The sequence below is a fragment of the Larus michahellis genome, chromosome 7 (genome assembly GCF_964199755.1).
Source record: "Larus michahellis chromosome 7, bLarMic1.1, whole genome shotgun sequence".
Lineage (NCBI taxonomy): Eukaryota > Metazoa > Chordata > Aves > Charadriiformes > Laridae > Larus > Larus michahellis.
This window is the reverse complement of record NC_133902.1, coordinates 3995885-4020473: the sequence shown is the minus strand read 5'-3', so window position 1 is coordinate 4020473 and position 24589 is coordinate 3995885. Positions and strand designations below refer to the sequence as shown.

Here is a 24589-nt window from a genome sequence, read left to right as displayed (position 1 = left end):
GCTTCTGGCGGAAGCCTGTGACCCACTCCCGGCTTCACCAAGGAGCACCCGTGACTTGCTGGCACCCTGGGAATTTGGGGTGGGCCAGGGGGGGCTGAGCCGGCGAGGCTGGCGGGGGGGGCGCAGGGAGAGGTGCCCCACGAAAGGCAGGGCAGCCGCCCGCCCCCCCGGCCGCCCGCACACGCTGTCGCTGCCATCTGACAGCTCTTGGCGAAAATGGCCTTTTGTGATTCAGCCGTGTTTATCCCAGCCCGCGGCCCGGCCCAGCGTGGGTTTCCATGGAAAACTTCCATCCAAAACAAGGAGAGAAGGAGCTACAGCGGGAGTGACTCAGCCACAACTGGAAGCTTCTGCGGGTAAAGCGGGGAGGACGGGGTGGGGGGGGGCTGTTCCCAATGGCTCGGTCCCGCTCTGGCAACGGGGCCTGGGGATGGCCCCCAGCTCTCCCCTGCCCGGGGGAGCCCCCGTGACTCAGGGGGAGCCATGTTATCTGTGAAACACGTCACCTTCCCCGAGCATCCCCCTCCCTGCACCGGGCCCCGCTGGTGGGGACAGGGGGAGGAAGAGCGTGAGATGAGTAAGGCTCAAATCCCGGCAAGATCCGCACCCGATGCCAGGCTCGGCGGGACGGCGGGACTTTTTTCCAGCGCTGCCCACGGGAGCCGGTGCCCGGCGAGCCCAGCGCGGGCGGCTGGCAGGGTGGGCAGCGGAGGAGGGCCTGAGTCAGCAGCGGCGCAGGGAGAAGGGGCGCGGGGAGCTGGGGAGGGGGTGGTGGGTGTTTGTGGGGAGGCGGCAGCAGCGCTGGCAGCGTCTCTGCCCGTGCTGGTCCTCTCCTGCCTTCCCTGGGACACCGGGAGAGGGCTGGGGGCTCTGCTCAGCCTGGGGCGGGGGGCAGAGCAAAGCTGTGCTCAGGACAGGCTCCTGGCAAGCGCAGCCACTGGGGGCACGCAGGGGGCTCCCACTGCTGTGCTGGGGGACAGAAAGCCCCCCCCCCCCCCGCCAAAACACCCAGGCTCCCAGTGCCGCTGGGTAACACCGGTGGCCGTCCCCAGGTCACTTGTCCCCCAGGCCACCATCACAGCTGCATCACCCTCCCAGCAACCCCCACACACTGTTTTGGGGGAAATCCCAGCTCCTCTGGGCCATGCGGGGTAGGGGAAGAGGAAACTCCCCCCCTCCAGCCACCACGCTGAGCGAGGGCGAGGACCTCGGTCAGTCTGGTCTCCGGGCTCACCCCCACGGGCAGGCGATGAAGGCACCTGCGACCCGAGATCAGCTCTGGATCTGCGAGAGGTGGGCAGGGGCCGGCGCAAAGGCGTCTGGCCGGTGGAGAAGCAGGCGCAGGGCAGGATTCCTGGGATAAACCCCTCCATCCAGCAGGGACAGCCGGTGATGCCCACGGGAGCCGCTTCCCTCCTCCCATCACACCAGGGGCCAAGCACCACCTTCCTCCGCTGCTCACACAGGCGCCTCCGGCAGCTGCGGGGCGTGTTAATTTGTTTTTATTAATTTGTTTAAACCCGGTACAGGAGCCACCTGGCAGGAGCCATCTTTTCACACACGCTGGCAAGAGGAGGCAGGTACCGTAGCACCCCGGCTCGGGTCACCCATCCCTCAACGCCCCTCCACCAACCCGCCCCACAGGAGCTTCCTGCGGGGCCGGCGCCGTTCTGCTCACTCACCGCACGCCTGGGCTCCTTCTCCCTTCACAACATCAGCGAGCTGCGGAGGCGGCTCCCCCTGGGAGCGGGGAGATGCCGGCCGGCGGCTGCGGGGCCGCAGTGCGGGCTGCCGGTGAGCGGACATGGCTGCAGTGCCTCCTCCGCACCGTCCCGCGGAGCCGCTGGGGCCAGAGTGGGGGAGATGCTGCGCCGGGAGACCACCGCAGCGAGCGTGTAGCTCTACGATAATTAAACAGCTAACGAATGGCGGGTAGGCGAAGCCCTGTCTGCCACCACCAAGGGCTGAGGTGGGGGGAGCGGCAGAGACAAAGGTCCTGCTGCTTTGTCACGGTGGGCTGCTGCGTTCAGCCTCGCAGCCTCAAGCTGTGTCCCTCCCCCCAAAAAAAAAGGCCTCTGGTGTCCCCAACGCAGTGACAGACACCCCACACCTTCACATCACAGGCAGCACAGAGGTGACACAGCCCACCTGGTGCCGCTCTGCGAGGTGGCAAAGCCACCCAAGCCCCGCCAGCCCCCCAGGAGTGAGGCCAGCCCAGGGCTGGGCTGCAGGGAAACCAGCCGCATCCTCCCACCATGCTGCCGGTAACCGGCAAGATACCAGAGGGCAAAACTCACAGGTGCGGGAACCACTCATTTCTGCCACATTGCTTTTAACCCGCGGCAGCTCCCAGGCCTGTTCCTGGCTAAGGGAACATGAGAAGCGCTTCTGTCCCCACTCCTGCACCACAGTGTCCTCCATCCCTCGCAACACCGGCCCCGCGCTGCCCCGCTGCTCCCCAGGTCCCAGCACTGCACAAGAAGGGGGCAAACTGAGAAGTTTCATCCTATTTCTCTCTTGTACCAACTTTATCGCGCTGTACCCCCAAAGAAAGCTGTGCTTAGAGAAGCCCTGTGAGCCCGGCAACTCTGGGCTGCAGACTGGAAAGCCCAGCCTGCCCCAGCAGCGGTCAAGCAGGACACCTGTAATTGTAACAGCAATAAAGATTTCCACGTGCTTCTGGAAAATGTCAGAGCCAAAAACGTAGTGACAAATTTTTCTTGTTCACAAATGCACTTTCTACAGAGGAAGATACAAAAGCCTCGCAACACACGCACACTGAACCAGCAGACACCCCGTTTCAGAAGCGAACACCAGCCCTGGCACTGCCAGGGATAAGAGGTTTTTCTAGACCCAGACCAGCTGGAAGGTTGGCTTAATAGCTTTCACCAGCAATAATAAAAAACACAAACCTTTGGGGTACAAGCGCTGCAGGAGCTGTGTGCTCTGCAGACGTTTCCTGTGGCCAAGCTAAGGGACCCCAATTTTGAAGAGCTATTCAAGTCTCTGAAAATACCCCAGACACACAGAACAGCGTCACCCTCCTGTCCTCAAACCCTTCACCGTCATACGCACACACCCACATATCCAACAAAGCTGCAGACAAAAAAAGAAAGGAAGATAACGAAGAACCATTTAGCCTGGCCCTGGGTTGACACTGCGCTGTGAGCTGATGAGGACTCTCTGGCCCCTCTGGAAGGCACGGAAACACAGGGATGTTTCACCAGGATGGCAGGCTGCATGTGGCTCGCTGGAGCCCCGTTTATTACAGAGACTGTTATCAAATGGCCCCAGCCCCTGGGGGCTCAGCCTGGCCCTGTCCGGGGCAGAATTGGTCCAAAAAGTCCAGGTAGGCCTTCTTCTGGGGCGCAGCTGCAGGGACGAAGTGCCCGCCGGGGTGGGTGAGGACAACAGGCTCCACAAAGTGCTGGGCCAGCTCCCTGCTGAGGGGGGCAGCGATGACAGCGTCGGCATCGCCCACGACATGCAGCGTGGGCAGGGCAATGGGTTCCCGGTAGAAGTGGCTGTGGGCCGGGGCGCGGCTGGCGAAGCCGGCCACCAGGATGGCGAAGGCCACGGGGAAGCGGGGGTCGCCGCGGGCCCGCAGGGCGCACACCATGGCGGCCAGCGCCGCGCCCTGGCTGAAGCCCAGCAGCCCGTCAAAAGGCCCGTGCTCCGCGAGCGCCGCCGCCACGGCCGACAGCGACTCCTCCAGCCCCGCCGGAGCCTCCGCCACCTCCCCCGCCTCAAAGGTGCCGGGCCCGGAGAACCACCAGCCGCGGGGGAGGTCGTCCCCGTCGTCGTCCTCGCCGCCGCCGGGCACGGGATGCGGGGCGTTGACGGCCACCAGCTCTGCGCGGCCACGCAGGGCCTTGCGCAGTGCGCCGGTGCGCTGGTGGAAGCGGCGCTCGCTCTGCCGGTAGCCGTGCAGCCCCAGCAGCCGCAGCGGCCGCCCCCCCGACATGGCGCCCGCCGCCACCGGAAGTCGAGAGAGCCGCTTCCGGCTGGGTCCCCCTCCTTCCCGCCGAAACACAGCGCGCTCATTGGACGGGACGGACAGCGGGGCGGGGCCGCTCTGGGCTGAGCGCCAGCGCGCCCCCTGGCGGCGGGAGGCCGCGGCGCGGGGAGCGGGGCCGCCCCGGGAGGGGACCCCCGGTGCCACCGGGGGCTGCCGGGGACACAGCCTGCGGCACGGCCTGGCCTTGCAGGGAGGCAGGCCTCGCGGGATCCGGTCCGGGTGTGGCGGGCAGCGGTGTCATGGAGGGACGGAGGGGGGGGTGCCCTCATTCATCCCGGCGCCAGCACCGGGAGGCCCCGGTGGTGCTTACCCTCGGGGGGAGAGGGGGTGGCAGCGCCTCCCGCCTGTATCCACGCCGGGTCCTGGAGGGTGGCGGCAGCAGGACGGGGTGCAGGCTGCGCTCAGGAGGCTGCTGTGCCCCCAGTGCTCGGCCTCTCCTCACCCTCCGCCGGGGTGGGGGGCGCGGGCGGCGTCCCCTGCAGTGGAGAGACAAGGGGGGGGTCAGGATTGGGCCCCCAGCCGCCGCCTGACCTGCGATGAGCCTGCCCGTGCTCAGCCCACAGCACCCCACGGGGCATGGCTGGGGGGATCCCCCCTCCCAGAGAGGACCCGGGCTAAGCAGGTGCTCGCCCCGGTGAGGGCTGGCTCGCATATCCCCCCCCAACCCCCGGCGGGGCTGGCACCGGGCCCGTTACCGTTCACCAGGAACGAAGCCACAGGGTGGCGCTTTGGGCACGCGGCACAGTACGGCTCCGGGAGCTCAGCCTGCGCCAACGCTCACAGCACCCGTCCCCGCCACCCCGCACGGCCACCAAGAGCGAAGGGACGGAGTGGGGACCCGCTGCCCCCGTGACACCCCACCGCCCCGGGACGGGACACGCTGCCCACCTGGGCCGTCCGGCTGTGGCGCGGGGGCTGTGTGCCGGCGTGGTTCACTGTCCACGGCCCCAGGGACTGGCTGGCGTAGAAGTCCATGGGGTACGGCTGCTGCCACTCGACGTCCCGGAGAGCCACCGCGGCCTGCGGAGGGGAAAAGGAGCTGAAGCCAGAGGAAGCTCACGGCGCCGGGGATCCAACTGGTTTCCCAAGAGATTGGAAATCCCAGCAGCACACCCGGACGCAGATGGGGAGAGGAGGGGATGCTGCCCGGCTGCAGGGACGTCCCTGTCCTGGCAGCTCGCAGCCCCACAGCTCTGCGGGAGGCTCTGGGGCGTCACCCCACGCCAGGGCTGGTCCCCCCAAAACGGGAGAGGGGTGCTCACCTCGTAGGGTGTCAGCAGCGGCTTGCTGAAGGCTTCTCCCCAGTCAATGGAGAGCCGGGGACAGGCTACCTGCACCCACCTGGAAGGGAAACACGCAGCAATGGATGGGGATGAGCGTTTTGGGAAGACCAAGCCACAGTGAAGCCCCCCAGCAGCACCCCCGGGAAGGAAGTGGAGCGGGCAGGGAGCAAGGTCTCTACTGCGATGGAGCCACCCTGCCAAGGACAGCCATGTCCCCACCCCGCCCTGGGGACACAGCACGTGCAGGGGTGCACAGTGCCAGCCCAGGTGACAACAGGACGGATGTGACAGCTTCCAGAAGGAACTGGAGGCCCGGAGAGGGATGGGGCACCCTGGGGGACCACGGCATGGAGGGGCGAGCAGGGGGTCAGCAGCACTCACGCGTCCACGTCAGGGAAGAGCCGCAGCTTGCTGGGGAAGATCTCGGACAGCAGCACCCGCACGAAGGGCCGGCCCAGGGCGCGGAGACGTGACTCCAGGTGCTGCAGGGGAACAGGCAGCCAGGGCAGTTGGGGGCGCCCAGATACATGTCCCCCCCAAGCCCCCCAAGCCCTGCCCACAGCCCCTTCCCAGCCACCAGACCCTCTGTGGGTCCCAGCTCTGCCCCACGGCCACGTCCCCTCGGCAGTTGCGGGCCAAGTGCAGTGATGGGGACCGTGGCCATGGCTCCAGCTCGAGCCTGGCTCTCCCCAGCGCATGCCTCAGCCTAATGAAGTAATTACCGCTCAATGACAACAATCTGTTCTCGTTAGCGGCTGCCTTCCCTGGGATGCCCGCCTGCCACGGGCTGGCCACAGCCAGAGGCTATGGGATGAGGAGAGGAGCCCAGGAGGGACCAGGGACGTCCTTGTCCTTGTCCCCCACTCCCTGGGGCGGCAGTGAGACAGCGGCTGCCGGGACCTCACCACCCGGCTCTGCCTACTGGTCCTTGCACTGCCCCAAATCTCACCTGCGGCTCCCCAAAAATTTCTGGGTGTGAGTGGGGCCGCTGTAGTCAGGGCACCCCAATCCCGTGGGGCAGGACATCGCGGTTCCGCTCCCCTCACCCGGCCGGGGGGCAGAAAGCACCAGCACAGTAACTGAGTGGGGACAGTGAACCCGATCGGAAGTTCATCCAATTAAAACAAACCCAGGGAATTAATTGCCAAGCTCCCCGTGCAGGGGGGGGTCTCCGAGGCCAGCCAGCTTTCCCCAGCAAGGGGCAGGTTTAATGAGTCCTTGTCCGGCCTCCCTCATCCGCTGCTAATTGCCCTGCCCGCTCAGCTCGGGGGCACGCAGAGCCTGGCCAGTGGCAACCGATGGGCTGCCAGCGGTGCCCAGTCCACCCTTGACCCGGTAGCGAGGCCACTGTGCCGATGGTGCCACCGCTCACAAGTCCTCCCCGCCCCTGCCCAGGAGCAGCGCCTGGTGGCCAGGCAGGGGCCACGGGGAGGGGGCCGGTACCTGCAGGATGCCGGGGGAGCCCTGGCGCCCCAACGTGCCCAAGATGAGTCCCCAGCAGCGGGCGCCGGCAGCGGTGGCGATGGCATCCTGCCGAGCGCGGCGCATGCGCTCGTGGCCGTAGTGCTCCTGGGAGAAGACCTTGCTGTAGGGATCGTACCTGCGAAACAGAGCCAGGCTCACACGCACCCCGTCACCCTGCTCCTCCCTCGTCACCCTGCTCCTCCCTCGTCAGCACTAATTGCCTCCCACAGCATGTCTTTCCCCCACCCCAGCCAAGGCAGGGCCCAGACAGCTATTCAGGGCACAGAGAGGGGACAAGGACAGGGATAAGGCAGGTGTCCCACCGCAGCCCCCCAACACCTGGCGCAGCCTGGGCCATGCGCTCGGCTCCACGTTCAGCTCCCCTCTGTCCCGGCTCATCAATTATGAAGAAATCTTTGATTTGTTGCTTTGTTTGACGAGGAGAATTTTAATCAAATCCCGCTCGGGTTTCGGCAGCTTCCCCGGCGCTATAAACCTGACGCGCGCCTCCCGTTAGTAACAAACGACCTACTAAGAAATTCAGATTTCGCCAAATGGGCCCAGCCTTTCGCTCTTGATATTTCATCTGCTTTCAGCGGCCTCATCATCGCGCTTTATGGCCTCTGCCTGCAGCAGCCGGGCTTTAATGGCTGCACCTCCATGAGCTTTCACAGGTACTTGTCAAAATGTTTATATTCAGCCGGAGTAAATGGCTGGCGTTCATCTCCCCGCCACACCTCTTCACCCGCCCCACGGCCCCTCGCCTGCCTAAGCCCGCTGCAGACAGCTGCCTGCCCAGCCCCGGGGCGAGGGGTGCTCCGGGGGTGCGTGGTGGTCCCCGGCGGTCTGGGGTGCTCCCCACCGTGGGGTTGTTGGGTATAAGAGCGGGTGCCCGTGGACTGCCCACATAGAATCATAGAATTGCTGAGGTTGGAAGGGACCTTTAAGATCATCAAGTCCAACCTTTAACCCACCCTGACAAAAGCCACTTCTAAACCATGTCCCTGAGTGCCCCATCTACCCTTTTTTTAAACACCTCCAGAGATGGTGAATCCACCACCTCCCTGGGCAGCCTATTCCAATGTTTAATAACCCTTTCAGTGAAAAAATGTTTCCTAATATCCAATCTAAACCTCCCCTGACGTAACTTGAACCCGTTTCCCCTCGTCCTGTCACTTGTCATCAGGGAGAAGAGGTCAGCCCCCATCTCTCTACGACCTCCTTTCAGGTAGTTGTAGAGGGTGATAAGGTCTCCCCTCAGCCTCCTCTTCTCCAGGCTAAACAACCCCAGCTCCCTCAGTCGTTCTTCATAAGGTTTGTCCTCCAGACCCCTCACCAGCTTTGTAGCCCTTACAGGGCTACACACTTACAGGCAGGTTCTCCCCCCCGCCTCCAGGTTGTCCGTACCTGTAGGCGGGTATCCCCGGGTTAGCGATCATGATGGACTCCAGGTGGAAGCGCCCGTCGCCCAAATATCTGCCAGGAAGGAAGGGAGAGCTACAGCACACAGGAAAGGGCAGTGCCCATCCGTCTGCCCACCCGTTTCCCAAGCCGCAGTGCACTGAGATGCCGGAAGCCTGAGCTCCCGTGCCAGGATCCGGGAGCAGCGGGCACGGCTGGGGCCCCCCCATCCCCGTGCAGCGCCCCCCTGGCACACCGGGAAGGGGGAGGCGGCCATGCTCAGGGCGAGGAGGGATGTCCACGCCAGCGCAGGGCAGCCAGGAGCTGCTCCATCTCAACGGCTGGTTCTAGACGTTGCTGCTTCCATTTCTAATCGGATTTCAAGTCAGCAATTACATTTCAAAGCCTTTCATTCAGCTGCCCTAATGGAGTGAGGGCTTGGAAAATGAATTCAGACTTAAAACTTGACTAGATTTTGCCCTTAATTGGAGAATGACATTTTGGGAGATCAAAGCTAATTTGTCTGCAAAAGTTAGCCCCAGAGACGGGCAAAAGAAGAAAATAATAATGCGGGGAGGACGCAGGTACACTGGCTGCATGCACCTGCGCGGGCGGCCGGTCGGTACCGCACCGCAGCTCCTCCGGCAGCGGGAAGGACTCGCTCTCACCGAGGCAGTGCCAGTCCAGCCGCCCCTGCCTGCTCCTGATGCCCTTGGGGAGAGATGGAAAGCAGCGCCTCTTCCCTGGCCCCACTGCGACTCAGGGTGAAGCCGGAGCCCCCAGCACCCCCCTGTCCAGGCAACTGTGAGCCCGGCTTCCCGCACAGCCATGCTGGAAAAGTGCCGGTGCCGTTGGCTCCTGGCAGGATGGGCGAGAAGGGGCTCGGTGGAGCCCGAACCCACACCCGGGCTCCCCGGCTCCCCCCAAGGGTGGGGTCCTTGTATTTATTTATTCTGCAGCGCACTGTATTCACAGTACATTAAGCATTTCCATTACCTAAAATAATTAGGTGATAGGAAGCGAAGTGCTCCCTCTAATTTGCTGTCCTTAAATAAAATTAATGTTGCTGTGATGTTGGGCCCCGGCCATTTGTCTTTTCCAATTATCCACCCGCCCTTCCATCTATTATCTATTCTGATATACGACTCAATTATTTCCTCTGCGCTACGAGCACACGCCACTCCGAGCAGTGCGGGGAGCTGGAGGTGGCCCATCCCAGCCCGCGGACATCCCCCTGCCACCCCCCAGCACCATCCCACGGCTGGGCAGGGGGTACAGGCAGGGTGGGCAGGCTGGGGCAGGCAGGAGGGTTCTGGAGGACCCCGGGTACTTACACAATGGCATCTGTGTCCTGGGCGAGCCGGGGCGACGTGCAGCCTAGGATCTCCCCTGGGGATAGCGGCTTGCACTGGGGCACACACACCTTGTACTGGGAGCGCAGCTCCTGCGATGCTGCCTGCAGGAGACATGGGGTCAGCTGGCCAGCAGGGACAGACAGTGGCACGGCGCGTGGCCGAGGTCAGTGATTCCCGGCATTGATGGAGACCCCTGGGGGGATACCCCGGCCCTGGCAGTCCCAGCTCCATGGGGCACGAGCGTCACCGAGAGTAACGGCCCGCACAGCCGAGATGCTCAGCCGAGATGCTCAGCCGAGGCTCAGACAATGTATCAATTAAAAGACAAGGGAAAATGCTTAACGCTTCAATAGCCCCATGTTTAGATAGACATGGCTCAAGAGGCTCATTCATCTCCTCCTGTCCTGCCCAGCCGGCCGTTCAGGGGCAGACAGACAGACCTGCCGGAGCTTCCCCTGCCGCTGCCAGCACTGCATCAAAATGCCAAGAGCTCCACTGCCTGCCCTGACATTTACAGAGCAGCTCCCGGGGGAGCCAGGGAGGGGTGCCGCCATGAAACATTGATCAGAGTTATTATAAAGTACTTGATCAACATTACGGCAGCAGCATATTATCGCAGCGACTCATCAGAGGGGAACCTTCACCATCAGCACGCCGGGGCAGCCGCTCCAGCCCTGGAGCAGGGTCAGGGAGGGATCGAGCCAAGGCCAAGGCTGGGGGAGGCACAAGCCCCATCCCACCCCCCACTGCCGGGGGTCTCCCTCTCACCTGGATGGTGGAGACGAACTGGATGGTGCTGACGAGGGCCAGGGAGGTGCCCGCTGCAAAGTTGAAGCGAATGGTCTCGAGGAAATGGGATGTGTCGATCTTGATGTCCACGAACACGTAGAGCATCTTCAGCCCCTGTGTGGCGTCGATGGGAACTGGTGAGAGGAAGAGAGAGGGTGTGAGTGCAGGGTACAACCAGGGCTCCGGTGAGCTTCCAGCTGCTGCCACACGCAGCTGGGGGATAAAGCATGTTGGCAGTGCTCCCTGCGCTCCAACTGCCCCCATGTGGGCAGGCCATGGTGTGCCACCCCTCTGCCCACGCTGGCACCCCGGGCAGGGGGTGCAGATGGGAGCCGCAGAGAGCACCCGCTCATTTCTCTCCAGATAATGGCAGCCTGGGGAATCAATGAACACAAATCTAATTACCCCCAGTGCTAAGAAGCCTGTGTCACCACGATTAAGTGAATAATTAAAGTACACAGAGTCCACATCGATCCACAGCTCTGCGTTCACTTCCCATTTTGGTGCTCTTCACCTGATCACAATTAAGTGCAAATTACTCCCTCCCGCAGGGCACGTGGGGCCGGGAGGGAGAGGGCAAGCGCCTGTGTGCTACGCCAGGATGCGCCCTGCCATCAGCCGCGGGGCTCCCCGTGACGGCGGCTGCACTGAGCTGGTTCCAGCAGCACCGTGGGCAGTCCAAAAGGAGCCCAGCACCCCCTCAGAACCCTGCAGGCACCCCAGGGTGCCCGCAACCCATCCAGTCCAGTGCAGGCAGGGACCACATGGCCATGGGCCACGGATGGTGGCAGGGCTGGTGAGAGGCAGCCTGGCAGTGTCTGCCTGTCCCTGCAGGGAGCAGGTCCAGAAGATGTGATTCCCGTCCCCCGGAGCATCCCAGCTCTCACACCAGTGTGCTCCCGAGCACTGCTGGATACAGCCCCTTCCTCCCCTTGCCTCTGTTCATTCATGTAATAGCAGGCTACAAACCAGGGGTTTTATACTCCCTGTTCCAGTGGTGCCCATAACCCTCTTTCCGTAACAAAGCACCTAGCACAGATATTTATCACCGCAAACACTCACGCCGACGTGGCTTTCGGGACAGAGTTCTCAACTGGGGAGTCAATATTTCATACGGAGCCTGACGCAATTCTTCAAACACATCTATATGGCCCCATAAACATCCAGGAGGGCTGCCGGGTGCCGGGAGCGCGGCGGTAATGGCAGAAATGCACGTGCCTGCTGCTCACTACGGCAATTCTTCCGATCCACCTTAAAACCCAGAGCGTCTTATTGTTATTTTTGGGCTGATTCCATCCTGGGTGGACTTCAAAGTTAGCAGCATCTGGGACAGCAGCGCAGTTTCCATGGCAACTGGATCCAGAGTACCGTCCGCCTGGGGAGCACACAGCCTCCTCCTCCCTTCCCCGCCCAGCCTGTGCTGCACCCGAAAAGCTGCCTTCCCTGGCCCCACGCTGGCCCCTGGACGAGCGGGACCCCCAGGCCATCTCTCCCCTCCATCGCCGCTCCCAAATTCCCCCCAAAGCCCGCCACTACGGGGTGGGGGGTGAGAGCAGCCCCGTCCCCATTGGTGGCTTCTGGGTGAGTGGAGCCCTGCCAAGCCACGGTCCCGTTGCTCTGCTCTTGGGCACAGGGCTGCGATTTTGGACGCTGCGGTGGCGCGTGGCTGAGCAGGACGAGCACGCCCTGCTGCCCCCAAAATTCTGCCCACAGGCAGCTGCTCAGCCAGCCTGGCCCCATCCAAAGCCTGCAACTGAAGCTGGAGAACAGAAATCCCTTTGGGAAGGGATTAGCCCTTGGCACTAAGTCTCCGAGCTGGCATCGAGCGGGGCGGGAGCCACTTGGCACAGCATGGTGGCAGCAGCACAGCCTCTGCAGTGCCACGCGTGCCCGCCTTGGCAGTGCCCCGGGGCCGAGTGTCACCTACTCAAGCAGCTGTGTCCGTAGTGCACCAAGAAGTCAGCGCCCAGGGCCCGGGCCGTGTAGTCATCCACGCAGCATGCGCCGTAGGTCACGTCGCCCATCACCACTGCCTCTGCGTCCGTGAACCTGCGGGGAGGCACAACAGTGAGGGTCACGGCTAGCTGCTGTCATCGCAGCCCATGTCCTGTCCCCCAGCTCTGTGGCACGCCGCTACCGGGGCACCCTGCGCTGCCATCGAGCCCCTCGCCACGCGCCAAAGAGGACGAGCACTGGCTACTCTCCGAGATGTCAACATGATTAAGCTGGAGAGCGGTAATCCGCCTCTTCAATTGGGTAAAGCTGTTTGCAATTCAGCGGATTATCTGCTCATCAAACAATACGCTGCCAGCTTCCTAATGCTCCAGCGGGGAGAGGAGCAGAGGGAGACCCGGCGCAGCGTGGTGCCGTCGCTCCTGCCAGCCGGTCCCAGGGACCAGAGCCACCAGGATGGGCAGAACACCCACCCCGGCACCCCCAGCCGTGCCAGCCAGGCTGGCTGAGCCATGATACCACCGCGCCCGGGCACTGTGTGAGCCAGTGCACCCAGCCCGCGCCTGGCTGCGTCACCGCGGGTGCCAGTTTGGCCAAGCTGGGTGTGCTCCAGGAGCAGCTGGTGCTTAGGTGGCACTTGGCAAGGGAAAGTACCGAGCGAATGCTGGCACCCATCCCTGCTCTGTCACCCTGGCACTCCGGCCCAAGCCCATCTAGCACCCACCAGCCTGCAGAGGGGCACACACCGGCACCAGACAGAAAAGCCGGGGCTCTGGCATCATTTAAAGGTGCCACCTTTGTGGGTATTTTATTGCACCATTTCGGGGGATTATTAGCTTGGCTGCCTTCCCAGGGAGCTGCCGTAGTAGTTTACGGATGAAAGCAGGTATCGCGATGACAAAGCCCCACGCCTGGAGGAGCTGCTTAAACCAGATGCTAATTCCTAATTTATGTGGAGGTCAAGCCAGCGGCGGTAGCGCGGTGCCAGTGGGGTCCCCCCTGCTGCTGGCACGGGGCTCGGGTGAAGGGGCTGGGAAGGCAGGCACCCCGGCACAGTGTCACCCCCCACTGGCACTGGGTGCTGGCTGGGGGCCAGGGTCCCGCACGCTCCCCTCCGAGCGCCAGGCAGGGAGTGTTACGTCGGCGGCAAGAATAGAAATGGTGGGCAGAGCTGGGCAGATGGCAGAAGGTGGAGAAATGGTGGAGCGTGCTGAATATTAACAGCCCCAGCCCATCCGTCAGTGCCCGGGGAGGGGGACAGGGGAGCAGCTCAGCTGGATCATCCCCACAGAGGGGGCAAAGGCATCCCCACCTCCTGCATCCAGCCCAGGCATCTCCTGTTCCCCACAGTGTCCCAAGGGCTGGGGACATGGTTGGGGACCGTCAGAAGATGGACCATGTCCCTGCTAGCACCCAAATCCCATGGTCCCTCACCGCCAGCATGGCCTGGATGGGAGGATGGCTCCTCCATTGCCTGCATGGCCACCCCATGGGGCTGGGGGCTGCCAGAGAAGGTTCGAGAAGGCTCTTCCCCACCCCCCTGAACCCCCAGCCCCCTCCTCTAATGAGAGGTGATGAGATGAACATGAATCAGACTCCACACATCTCAGCAAAAGTGGAAAATTATTCAGCTCCTTAAGATTCAGGACGGGGAGGTCTGACTCAGAGCGGCAGCCAGCGCCGCTTAATTTTTTATAGATTAAAATGTATGCAAATTGGCCCAAACCCCAGAGAAAGTCCCTGGGGGTGAAGAGCAAGAAAGTGAAATAGCAACGGCAGAGGGAGGGGGGCAGAGGCTGGCAGAGGTGCCCGTGGCCCCTGCCCGGCGTGCAGGGCTGCAGCCGGCAATACACGGCCACCGGCCCACGGGCAGGGAGAGAGTGGGCTGAGCCCTGCCCTGGCCACAGGGAACCGTCCCGCTCCGGCTGCAGGGAGTGGAGCCATGGCCGAGCAAGGAGTAGAGAGGCCGCAGAACGATGCCTGGTGAGGAGGGAGCCCAATGGTGCCGCCACTGTGGCTGGCGAGGCTGGAAGGGTGCCGGCAGCCCGGCAGCGCCAGCAGGACAGGCACAGAGGCACCAGGACGGCACACACCGGGGTCACCTGCGCCGGCTGGGCTGGACGGTCGAGCAGAGCAGCAATCATCTCCCGAGGCAAATCAAAGGCAAGCGCAGGGGCCTCCCCTTGATGTTTTAATCAGTTCGGTGTCGCCAGAGCCTTTCATCAAACTACAGAGGAAGGAAACGTCAATTAGCAGCCACCTGCCTCCGACGCGGGTCGGGAAGCTGCTCACTAACCAGACCAGACCGGGATGCAGGCGAGGGGCAGCCACGGGAACGTCCTTGCGAGTGTTTTGTGTCCCGTCAACTCATCACAGTGGCGGACGGGTCCCAGCGGTGTGCTGGCAGGGAGGATGCCGTGACGGGGCTGTCCCCACCCAGCGCCGAGCCGCTCACTACGGCTGGGAGCTCATGAATATTGAACACGTGGGGAGGTTATTCATCTTTTACGTCCCGCAAACCCCAGCTCATTCTGAAAAACCGCCCGGCCTTAGCATTTTTCTCATCTCCCCCCTAATTCATTATCTCCTCCTTTAAACAGATGGCTCCCGAAATCCCATTTATAAAGCGCCATGCTCAGCACTGGCAGGATGCGCGGCCGACCAGGCCAGGTCCCGGCCCCAATCCCAACTGCCAGGACCCCTGGATCCTCCCAGCCCCGCTCTTCCCCAGCCAGTGTGGGACAGAGGCGACAGCAGCCCAGGGACAAGTTTGGGGGCTGAAAACACTGGGACAGACAGGCACACACACAGGGCCGGCACGTCCCCAAGCATGGGACGGCTGCTCCTTGCCACCCGAGTGCAGGCACTGGGCTGGAGTGGCCCTGATTTATCCCAGCCCCTCGACAAATAAATGAGAGCATTTGCTGCTGGCAAGAGCGTGGGGTCCCTTGACGCCGTGGCAGCGTGTGAATGATGCTGTGCTGGTCCTCACTCTGTGAAGCAGAGCCGCTCTCCCTGGCAGAGAGGAGCGCTCAGCCCCAGCATGTCGCCTGTGCCCGGATCTAGCAGCCCTTGGCAAGGAGGGGACTGCGGGGACTGGGCTGAGAGTGGCTGTCCCTGGCACTGCAGGGCTGCTGGAGGATGGAGCCGGCACCGAGAGTCTGGGGCATCCGTGTGTCCCGCTGGGGACAGGAACATGGAGCAGGCTGCTCCTTGCTTCACCGTCACCATGCCTTGCCTGCGCATGGCCCGTCACAGGACGGTCACACTGTGACTTGGTGTCACCTCCCTGCTGGGAAACGCCTGGGGATAAGCAAGAGGGCTATGCCCTGCAAATACCCCACACCCTGTCCCCTGGGGGAAAGGCAGAGCCCCACCATCGCCCCACAAACCCTACACCCACTGCCTGCCCCATGGCACCCGAGCCCAGCCTATGCCAGGGAGAGGTGCCAGGGGGTGCCGCTGTCCCAGGGCGGGTATGGGGGCTGAGCGCCGCCCCGGCTGAGAACAATGTGCTTAATTAGCAGAGAAGCCCGTCACCAAGCCCCATTACCAGACTCCTAACTTCATTAGCACAGGAAGGCTGCACGTAATTAAAATAATGAGTTTGCAATTTTACTGCAAACGGCACTGGAAGAGCCCCACTGCAGACGGGCAATCACCACCTGCAGGCAGCACAGGGTCCCGCAGAGCATCTGCAAGTGGGTCGGGACAGGGAGAGGTGTGTGTCCCCGCAGCCCTTCCAAGAGCGACCATCTCCAGACGGGTCCCCTCCTCTGAGGGGACCTCCCTCTCTGTCCTCAAAATGGGTGCCAGGGCCAACCCCGTCCTCCCAGAGGGCATGTCCCGGAGGCACCCCAGCTTTGCTGGCCATGCAACTGCAAAAAAAACCCAACAAAGTAAGGCAAACCAAGGGCCCAGAGCATGGTGGTGGCAAAGCCACCACAGCCATCCTGCGCCCAGATGGTGCCTGTCCCCTCTTCCCCACAGCCTGGCCACGGTGCTGCCCATCAGCGTCAGCTCCCTGGGCTCCATGGGGACATGAGGAGGTGGCACGGGGTACGTGGCAGTGGGCACTGCACCTGCGCGCTGGCACGTCCCAGCCCTGAGATGTGACAGCCCTAGAGACCCCACACACTTCCCCCGGCCTGGTTCCCCCCACACCGTCACCGCCTGGGCTGAGGTTTTAAACATCTCCAATGAAGTGAGAACTTCATTCTCCCTAATGATGCTGTTGTATGGTTAATGACGGTGATTAAATTCCCCTGCACAGTGTGCTGCACCGCGCTGCCAGCGCCTCCGGGTTGCACTTAGAGGACAGTGGGAGAAGGGAAGGCAGCACCGGACGGCAGAGCTATGGCACTGTGACGCTGAGGCCAGATCCTGGCCTGTGTTAGCGTCCCAGGATGGCCCTTTGGGACCTCCAGGTGATGCTGCCAGCCTCGCCATGGCACTCAGTGCCACATTGCTCAGTGGCACATGGCAGACGCCTGGCCAGAGGACCCGGTGCCCTTGTCCTGCCCACCTGCCAGCCCCAGAGCGGACAGTCTTCATGGCACTGGGGACCTGCTGGGCACACCAGCCTTCAGGGGCTTTCTTGTCCTCACTATCAGAGCCACTGGCCATAGCAGGAGCCATAGTGGGGCATTTCAAGCCATGCCAGAGCTGCTGGGCTGTGTGCACGATGTTTAACTCTTTACTGCTCAAGCGGAGATGATTCAAGACCCTCTGTCACTCTGAAATGTCCTCGTACGCTGCTGGGCACGGGCACTGGGATGCTCTGCCTGCCCACAGAACTGCCTTGCACAGATGCTCAAAAGCCCTCAGGCCGGTCGTTGGGAGGTGGTAAGGCGGTGGCAGGGCAGTCTGCGCGGGTGTCAGGATGCCCCTGGGCCCCCCCCCCCGCCATTGCATGTCCCTGCCACTGAGCCACGGCTGATTAGCAGGAGCCACTCGTCCCGTCGCGGCACGGGGAGACGGAGGGATTAGCAGCTGCGAAGCCTGACAGCCGACTTTATTAACAAGGAATCAAAAGCCCAGCTGAGAGCCCAGCTGATCCGTCTGCTCCAGCCCCGGCGGGGGGAGAGGAGGGATCCTCTCCTGGCTGAACCCCTCCGCACCAAGACGTTGGCACAGGGGACACTGCTGCCACCTCCCCGGCATGACAGCAGGTGGGTTGGGGGGCTACCCCCTCCCTGAGCCGCGGTCCGAGCTCCCCCCACGCTCCTCTCCACGCTGCCGCCCCCCAGCACGAGTTACCCTCCGCCGAATTACATCAGCCGTGACAAACGGAGCCAATTTGGAAGGTGCCGCGAGAGCGTCGTGATGCGTTTTCGGCAGCCCGCCGCCCCGCCAGCTCAGCCGACCCCGGCCCCGCCGCCCCCCCCCAGCCCAGCCGCTCGCCCCCAGCAACAGCTTCGATAATGACAAACCTATTAACGCTAATTAACTGGGCCTCACACCGGTCAATGCTGTAAGTGTGCTCTTGATTTCAAAGGCTCCAGGCTAAGTACCCCACCGGCCTTTCCGGAGGCAGTGGCAGTGACACTTTGGCTACATCTTCATCCCCGCAGCCCCCCGGGGCCCAGCAAACCCAAGTGCAATGCTGGGAAGCCTGGATGAGGTTCTGGGGGGTCCCTACCCCACAGCCCCCTCCCCTCCTTGCCCCCTCCGGGGCTCCCTGGGGGCCTGCTCACTCTCATATTGCAGTGGGGGACACAGTGACACCACCAGCCCCCTGCACCGGGACAGACCCACAGACAGCACAGCGTCCTCCCCAAGCCGCCCGCGCTGCGGCAAAGCAAAGCCGCGTCCCCTCTCTTGGCCCTCCCCAGCACTGTCAGGCCACGGTGCAAATATTGTATTAAATAGCAGCTCCAGCAGAAGGGACAAATATTCCAGCTGAGTGGCAGCAGACACGTCTCCAGTCGAGCCAGAACACACAGGGATGGGCACCATTGCCCCAGGGGCACCAGCCCCGGGTACAGCTCTACAGCCATTACCAGAGCGTGCAGAGGATGGGGAGCTCGCTGGCACCCCCAAGTCCCAACTCCCACCAGCAAGGGGGGGACAGGAGGCTCCAGGGATGGGCTGGGGAGAGGAGCTGCTTGCTGAGCGTTGCCCCCCTCAGTGGACGCAGGTATCCCCAGCATGCTCAGCCCTCGCATCCCCTCTGTCCCCAGTGGGAAGGGGACAGGCCACCCCGTGGCCAATGGTACGCTGAGCCCTCACCCCAGCCTGGCTGCGGCAGCCACCGCCGGAGCACACGGCTGCTGTGATTCCCATCACGTCGGAGGCTCGTCCGGCCCCAGCGCCGGGTGAGTAGGGCCAGCAGGAGCGGCGGCCGAGCCACGATTCCACATTAATGCCAGCGATGAATATTAATAGCAGGAAGAGGCAGGCGCTAACGAGGCCACCTGCCGATTCACACCTCACTTACGGCAATGTAACCGGGTCCCAAGCGCGTCCCAGAGAGACCAGGGACAGGGATGGGCTCACTCCTGCCCATGGCCTCGATCCTGCAGCCGGCAGTGTTGGTACCCGGCACGGCCACCTCCTCAGTCAGAATCACGGATGGTACCCGGTGCTCCCGGCAAGGCACCGGTTTCTGGGTGCTGCGCAGTGGCAGCAAGGGAAGGATACGGCCCTCCTGCTCGGCCTCAAAGCCATCCCTCATCCAACCTCCAACCCACTGGTGCTGCCACGTCACTGCTCTTGGCCAGGCACCTCTCCCCACGCAGCACCCACCTCCCACCTCCCACCACCCATCTCCCACTAGCACCCCCCCGTCCTGGCACTCAGCATCCCTCCTCAGCCCTGTGGAGCACCCCGGGCAGGGAGGGTGAGTCCAGCAGCGATGCCAGTACCCCAGCACCCGCCAGCACCCCAGCATCCACCGGGAAGCAGGGCTTAAGGTTTCATTCAGATAAAAGAGCCCCTTAATCCGCTGCCTTTGAAGTCGGAGACATGAAAGCGGCTGGGTGCCAAAGCTGGAGAGGAGGCAGCTCTGCTTAAAGGGACAAGCCCACGCGGAGCCGCCCGCACTCGCACCCATCCCCTCTGCCCCCCGCACCCGTCCCCTGCCCACGCCAACCTTCCCACCACTCCCTTGCCCAGCCCGAGCGTGGGGCTGCCACGATCCCAGGAGGGAAACGATGGCAAAGCGGGGACAAAGCCCGCAGGCACGGTTGCCTTCCCATCTGGCACGGCGATGGCTGCTCGGCTAGCGGCGGCGGGGAGGCAAGCCTGTTCACCCCGGGAAGGCAGCTTACTAATGAGTGCCGCGACCCCTATGGCAGACGAGGCACACGGTGCTATTAGCACTAATTCACTGTGCGAAAACAGAGAGGAGCTAGGGAGGGGGCAGCCACAGCGAGGAGAAAGCCGGCGGGCGGGAAGGGAGGGAGGTGCACTCGGCGGTGAGATTATGGCCAATTTCTACAAGGTGCCTGCATCCACTGTGGCTGCAAAGCCCAGCTCATCTCTGGTACCTCTAATCTCACCTCCCAAGCGGCACAGAAAATCAGGAGCCACACGGAAGCAGGCACCCAGCAGAAGCCGCTTGCCTTTGGGCCATCACCATGGCCTCAAGCACTGCCAGCTGGAGAAAAGCTGCCACCGAGCACCTCTGTGCTGCCCTGAGAATGGCACAGCCAGACCGAGAATGGAACAGCCAGACCGTGGCTGCAGAGGCAGGACGGGGCGTCCACTCACCGGTGGCTACAGCGAGCACACAGGCACCGAGCTGGTGTTCGCCAGTTGTTGACACGGCTGCTCCCTGGGCCATCATCCCAGCACGGGCCCCGACACACTGAGATTGTCAGAGCGGCAAGGGGAGGAGAAGCCAAGTGGCAAGGGCTGGGCTATCGCCGTGGCAGTCCCGGTCCCCAGGGCTGGCAGCACGTCCCTGCGACCTGCCGCAGGGCAGCAACGTCGCCTGCACCCAACCAGGCTGTGGCCAAGGTGTCCCTGCGAGAGCAGCCACACTGGAGGCCTCCACACCCCCCTCGGCAGTAGCCCTGGATCTCATCCTGCCCAGGCAGCCCCGTCCAGCGGCCACCCCATTCCTGGCAACAGCCCCCATCCCCTTGCCAGCCCCCGGAGCCGAGCAAGGAAGCACACAAAAGCCATCATCTTACCGCTCAACGATGTCTGCGATGGTGCAGGCAAACATGAGGAGCCCCTCTGGCATCTGCAGGGCCACTGGGAAGAGAAACAGCCCCAGGATTAGGAGAGGACTTGAAGGGACGCCCCTAAGCAGGGACCTGGGCACCAACCCCTGGGGCCAACACATCCAGCTCAAGTGGCAGCTGCAGGAATGATCCTCCCCAAAAGAGCCAGAAACTGGCCAAAAATCCGTGTGGCTCTGGCAGCCGGGGTGCATGTGGTCCTGCCTCGGGCCATATCCATTCTCCCTGCTCATGCCTGGCCCCTGCGCACACACCTCATCCCTTTTTGAACCCGCTGACACTGCTGGTCTCTCCCGCTTCCCGCAGTAATGAGTTCCAGATTTTAATTATGTGCTGCACAGGAAAAGGTACTTTCTTCTGTTTATTTTAAACTCGCTCCTAATAATGTAAACGTATGCCCCTGGTTCTCCCAGTACAAAAAAAGAGTGAATAATCATCCCCTATTCAGCCTCTCCGCATCATTCACAATTCTATATCCCTCTATCATATCCCCCTTCGTTTGCCTCTTTTCCAGCTAAAGGATCTAAATCTGTTTAATCTCTCCTTGTATAGAAGCTGTTCCAAACCTTTGATCGTCCTTGCTGCCCTTCTCCACACCTCCTCTCCCTGCCTCTCTCCCCATTTTGGGAGGGTGGTCATCAACGACGCAGCATTGTGCCTAGCAGGAATTTATTCATCAACGAATTATGTTTCCCGGTTTGCTCCCTCCTCACAGCTTGGAACAATCCTTTTGCTTGTGCAGCCCAGCTGGGCCCCCCAGCACCTGGGGTCCAGCCAGGAGTCGCCCACGGGCCCCCCCAGACTGCCCCTGGTGGGGAGGAGCAAGGACCACGCTGGGGCAGTTGAATGGAGGAGGCCCCATCAATCCCATTGTCGTTTCACCACCCGATCCCGCTAAGACACACCAGCTCCAGCAATATCTACCCAAACGTCCTCTCCAGGTCCCCCCTCCAATAGAAATCCCTGCGCTGCCAAGCCCAGCCTGCTGGCCAGCACGGTAAAGACCTGGCCCAAACTGGGCTAAACTCACCCCGCTCCAACCCGCAGGGCCCGAGGAAAGCTGCATGCGCTCTGCCAGCCCCTGCCTGACCTGGCAGGGCTGGGCAGCTGAGGGTCCCAGCGTTCCCCAGCCTGTTTGGGACTGCCCTCCATCCCGGACTGCTGCCAACAAGCAGACCCACAAACAGTGAGAGGGCGGCAGGAGGCAGGTGGGTCACTCTCTGCCAGCACCGCTCTATAGGGGCAGGGGTGACACCCCAGGCCCCCAAACCCCGCAGCAGGCAGGGTGTAGGCAGGTCTGGTCGCAGCCCGGTGGGAGGCTGCGTTCCCCCAGCAACGAGCCCCTGGCTGGGCTCTGCATGCACAGATTTTTAAATCCCAGCACGGCTGGCTGGCTGATGGGCTCCGCTCCCAGCTCTAAAGCCTAAATCCCAGCCGCATATTTACATTTAATTAGGAGGTGCCAAGCAGCAAAACGCGGCAACAAAAGCCGGAGCGGCACGGCTGGGCAGTCTCAACACGTCCCAATGGGCAGCCCTGCATGGGCAGCCCTGCCTCCTGCATCGTAACTGGGCCGGACTGGGCAGCCCTGCAGCCTCCAGCCCCTCGGCATCGCAGCCAGGACTGGCTCAAGCAGCAGCTCACAGAATATCCCCCACGACGTGTGCCAGCTCCTCCCAGGCCCTGCCAGCTCGGTGGCAGCCAGCTGGGACATTCCCAGGTGGACGCAGCATTTCAAATCCATCTCTGCCCAGAAGCCCTGGCACCACACAGCCCTGTGAGCAGGCCCTGCCCACATGCAAAGACAGGGTGGGGACATTGGTGGCCACCTTTGTGGGGACAAAGAGGGAGGCTCCATGCCCTGATGCCTGTAGCTGATCACACACCGAGAGCCAGTCCGGCCACAGCGGGATGCGCACACCAGGGTGGGGGACAGCCCTGGCACCACCCCACAGCACCACAGCACCTGCTCCAGGGCCGCCGTGGCCGGTCCTCACCCCTCCAGGGCTACAGCAACTCCCCCAGGACCCCAAGGAAGGTTCAGACCAGGGAGTAGCATGGCCCAGCCCATTAGCCCCTCCAGCCCCCCCCAAGATGGGTGTCATGGGGCTCTCCCTGCCTGGCTCTGGCAGCATGGCAAGAAAGCGCAGGGAGAGAAGAGAGCAGCAGGGACCTGGCCAGCATCCCAGACACATCTCGCAGGCTGACAGGTCCACGCAGCTCAACCTGTCCTGTCCGATGTGATTATAATCCAGAGATACAGATCTATTAACCCCCCTCGAGGGGATGAAAGCTTGCCAAGGCAGAGCCTAAACACTCAGGGGCATGCCAGGCAGCTCAGCACCATCCTTCCCCCAGCCTCACCGGACCCGCACCCTGCCCCAAGTGGGTCCCCTCGCTGCCAGGGAGCTCAGTGGCACCAATCTGCCATTCTGCAGACCCAAACCCCCTTGTCCCTGGGGCCAGTGCTCACCCTTCTTGGCCTGAGCCTGCCGGATCCGCCAGACGGTCTTGGGGATCTCGAAGTTGTAGTTTCGGGGCAGAGCCTCTGCCGCCTCCCGCAGCTCCGCGTTACTGAGGATCTCCTCGGGGATCTGCTGCGCTGCTCGCCGCACAGGGCCTCGGACTGCGGGACAAACGGGCTGGCCTAAAGGAGCGACTGGGAGGGCAGCGCAACCCATGCCCCACAGGCTACTAGCATCCTCGCTGCCCTCATGCCACACTCGGGGACAAGCGGGCAGGAGAAAGGGGTGGGATTTTGCCCTTCTTGGTGGCACTCGCGGAGGGGAAACACCCTCTTTTTTTGCCCAGAAAACGCTGCTGTAACTATGTGAAACCCTCAAGTGGGACTGGCTCCCCCCAAACTAGGGGGACACCAGGCACAGCTCATCCACAAGCACCCCCGGGGCACCTTCGGTGAGGAGGGGGTGTCCCCCTCCTGTCCCATCAAGGGGATCCCGTTATTCGAAAGGGGGAAAACTCAACAGCAGCGGGTGAGCCAGGCCCGTCCCCGGGAGCTTCATCCTGAAGCCGGCCCCCGCCAGCAACCGCCCCCCTACAGCTCGGCGATGCCGGAGAGCGGCGGGGGAGTGACAGCAGGGGGATTATTCACTATTTCCAGCCCAACACTGGCACTCATGAGCCACCAAACCCTCCCCGCACAGCCCACGGTTGAACCGCCAAAGGGCCAGCTGGGCCGGGACAGTGGCGGGGGAGGCCGGGACGGTGGCGGAGCCACCGTCCCGGCCTCCCCCGATGAGCCGACCGAAATAGCACCCGGCACCGCCACCGGGAACTCAGCGTTGACCCGGCTTCGGCCCACCTGCGGCGGGCACCGGGACCGCGCTCCCGACCCTCACGGAGGCCGCCATGGCTCTGGGAGCACGTGAAGGCGGGAAGGCAGCACTAAGCGAACCCGGCGCTAGGCCAGAGCAGTCGCTGGACGAGAGATCGAGCGCGGGAGCGCGCCGCCGGGCCCCGACGGGACGGCCGGTGCAACGCGGACCGGTGGGTCCCGGCAGGGTCCCGGTGTCCCCCTGGGTGTGCAGTAGCCTGTGCCAAGCGCTGCGATGTCGGGGCTGCTGCCCCCCCTTCCCCCCGCCCCTCACGTCGGGGCCGTGGCCCCTCCGCATCCCCCTCTGTGCTGACGGCCCCGGGGCTACTGGCCCCACATTGACGCAGGGACGGGGCGAGGGCACCGGGGCTGTTGCCACAGTGGCGAGTCCGTGTCCCGTCCTCCTTGTCCTCCCCTCCGTGTACCGCAGCAGAAGTCAAGACCCTTCGAGGCGTGGGGCAGGAGGGACCCCGGGGTAGCGCGGACCCCAGGGGGCGACAGGGGACTGGGGAGGCAGCGGGGCCCCCCGGGGACAGCGGCGACCCCGGCGGGACAGTGGGAACAGCAGCGCTCCTGGTGGGATAACGGCACCCCCGGTGGGGCAGAAGAGATGGAGTGACAGGGACCCCGGGGGCAGGAGGGACCGCCTGAGGGGCAGCGGGACCCCGGCGAGGCGTCGGAACCCTGATAGGGACAGCGGGGACAGCCGGGACAGCGGCGACCGGGGCGCAGAGGGGACAGCAGAGCTCCCGGTGGGGCGTCCGCGCCCCCCGCTGGGCTATCAGGGACCCGGAGGGGACGAT

At 63.2% G+C, this 24589-nt stretch overlaps 2 protein-coding genes across 8 annotated transcripts; both read right to left on the bottom strand.

Annotated features, from left to right (window-relative positions):
• Positions 1-2050: 2050 nt before the first annotated feature.
• Positions 2051-3964, bottom strand: OVCA2 (OVCA2 serine hydrolase domain containing). Its single transcript, XM_074594833.1, has one exon. The coding sequence runs from the start codon at positions 3962-3964 to the stop codon at positions 3281-3283; it is 684 nt and encodes a 227-aa protein (XP_074450934.1). The 3' UTR covers positions 2051-3280.
• Positions 2705-23830, bottom strand: DPH1 (diphthamide biosynthesis 1). 7 transcript variants are annotated; one of them, XR_012588341.1, is made up of 13 exons: positions 23775-23830; positions 22926-23078; positions 20402-20465; positions 12238-12359; positions 10290-10444; positions 9501-9622; positions 8173-8241; positions 6745-6901; positions 5683-5783; positions 5281-5359; positions 4907-5038; positions 4329-4494; positions 2705-3440 (listed from the first exon to the last, which is right to left on the bottom strand). XR_012588341.1 is itself a non-coding variant. In XM_074594830.1 (12 exons), the coding sequence occupies exons 1-12, from the start codon at positions 23821-23823 to the stop codon at positions 4420-4422; spliced, it is 1278 nt and encodes a 425-aa protein (XP_074450931.1). In that variant the 5' UTR covers positions 23824-23830; the 3' UTR covers positions 2705-4419. The 7 variants fall into 7 exon arrangements, 3 of the variants coding, with proteins under 3 accessions (XP_074450931.1, XP_074450930.1, XP_074450932.1); XR_012588342.1 differs by having other exon boundaries at positions 3232-3443; XR_012588339.1 differs by lacking the exon at positions 23775-23830 and having other exon boundaries at positions 22926-23275.
• Positions 23831-24589: the final 759 nt, after the last annotated feature.

Bases quoted from the DNA above. Each gene is read 5' to 3' on its own strand.
- DPH1 (XM_074594829.1), bottom strand. From the start codon at position 23,133: ATGGGTTGCGCTGCCCTCCCAGTCGCTCCTTTAGGCCAGCCCGTTTGT. The intron at 10,445-12,237 runs GTAGGTGACACT...TCCTCTCACCAG, and splicing joins CTACGGACACAGCTGCTTGA to TTCCCATCGACGCCACACAG. The intron at 5,039-5,280 runs GTGAGCACCCCT...TCCCCTCCGCAG, and splicing joins CGCTGCTGACACCCTACGAG to GCCGCGGTGGCTCTCCGGGA.
- OVCA2 (XM_074594833.1), bottom strand. From the start codon at position 3,964: ATGTCGGGGGGGCGGCCGCTGCGGCTGCTGGGGCTGCACGGCTACCGG.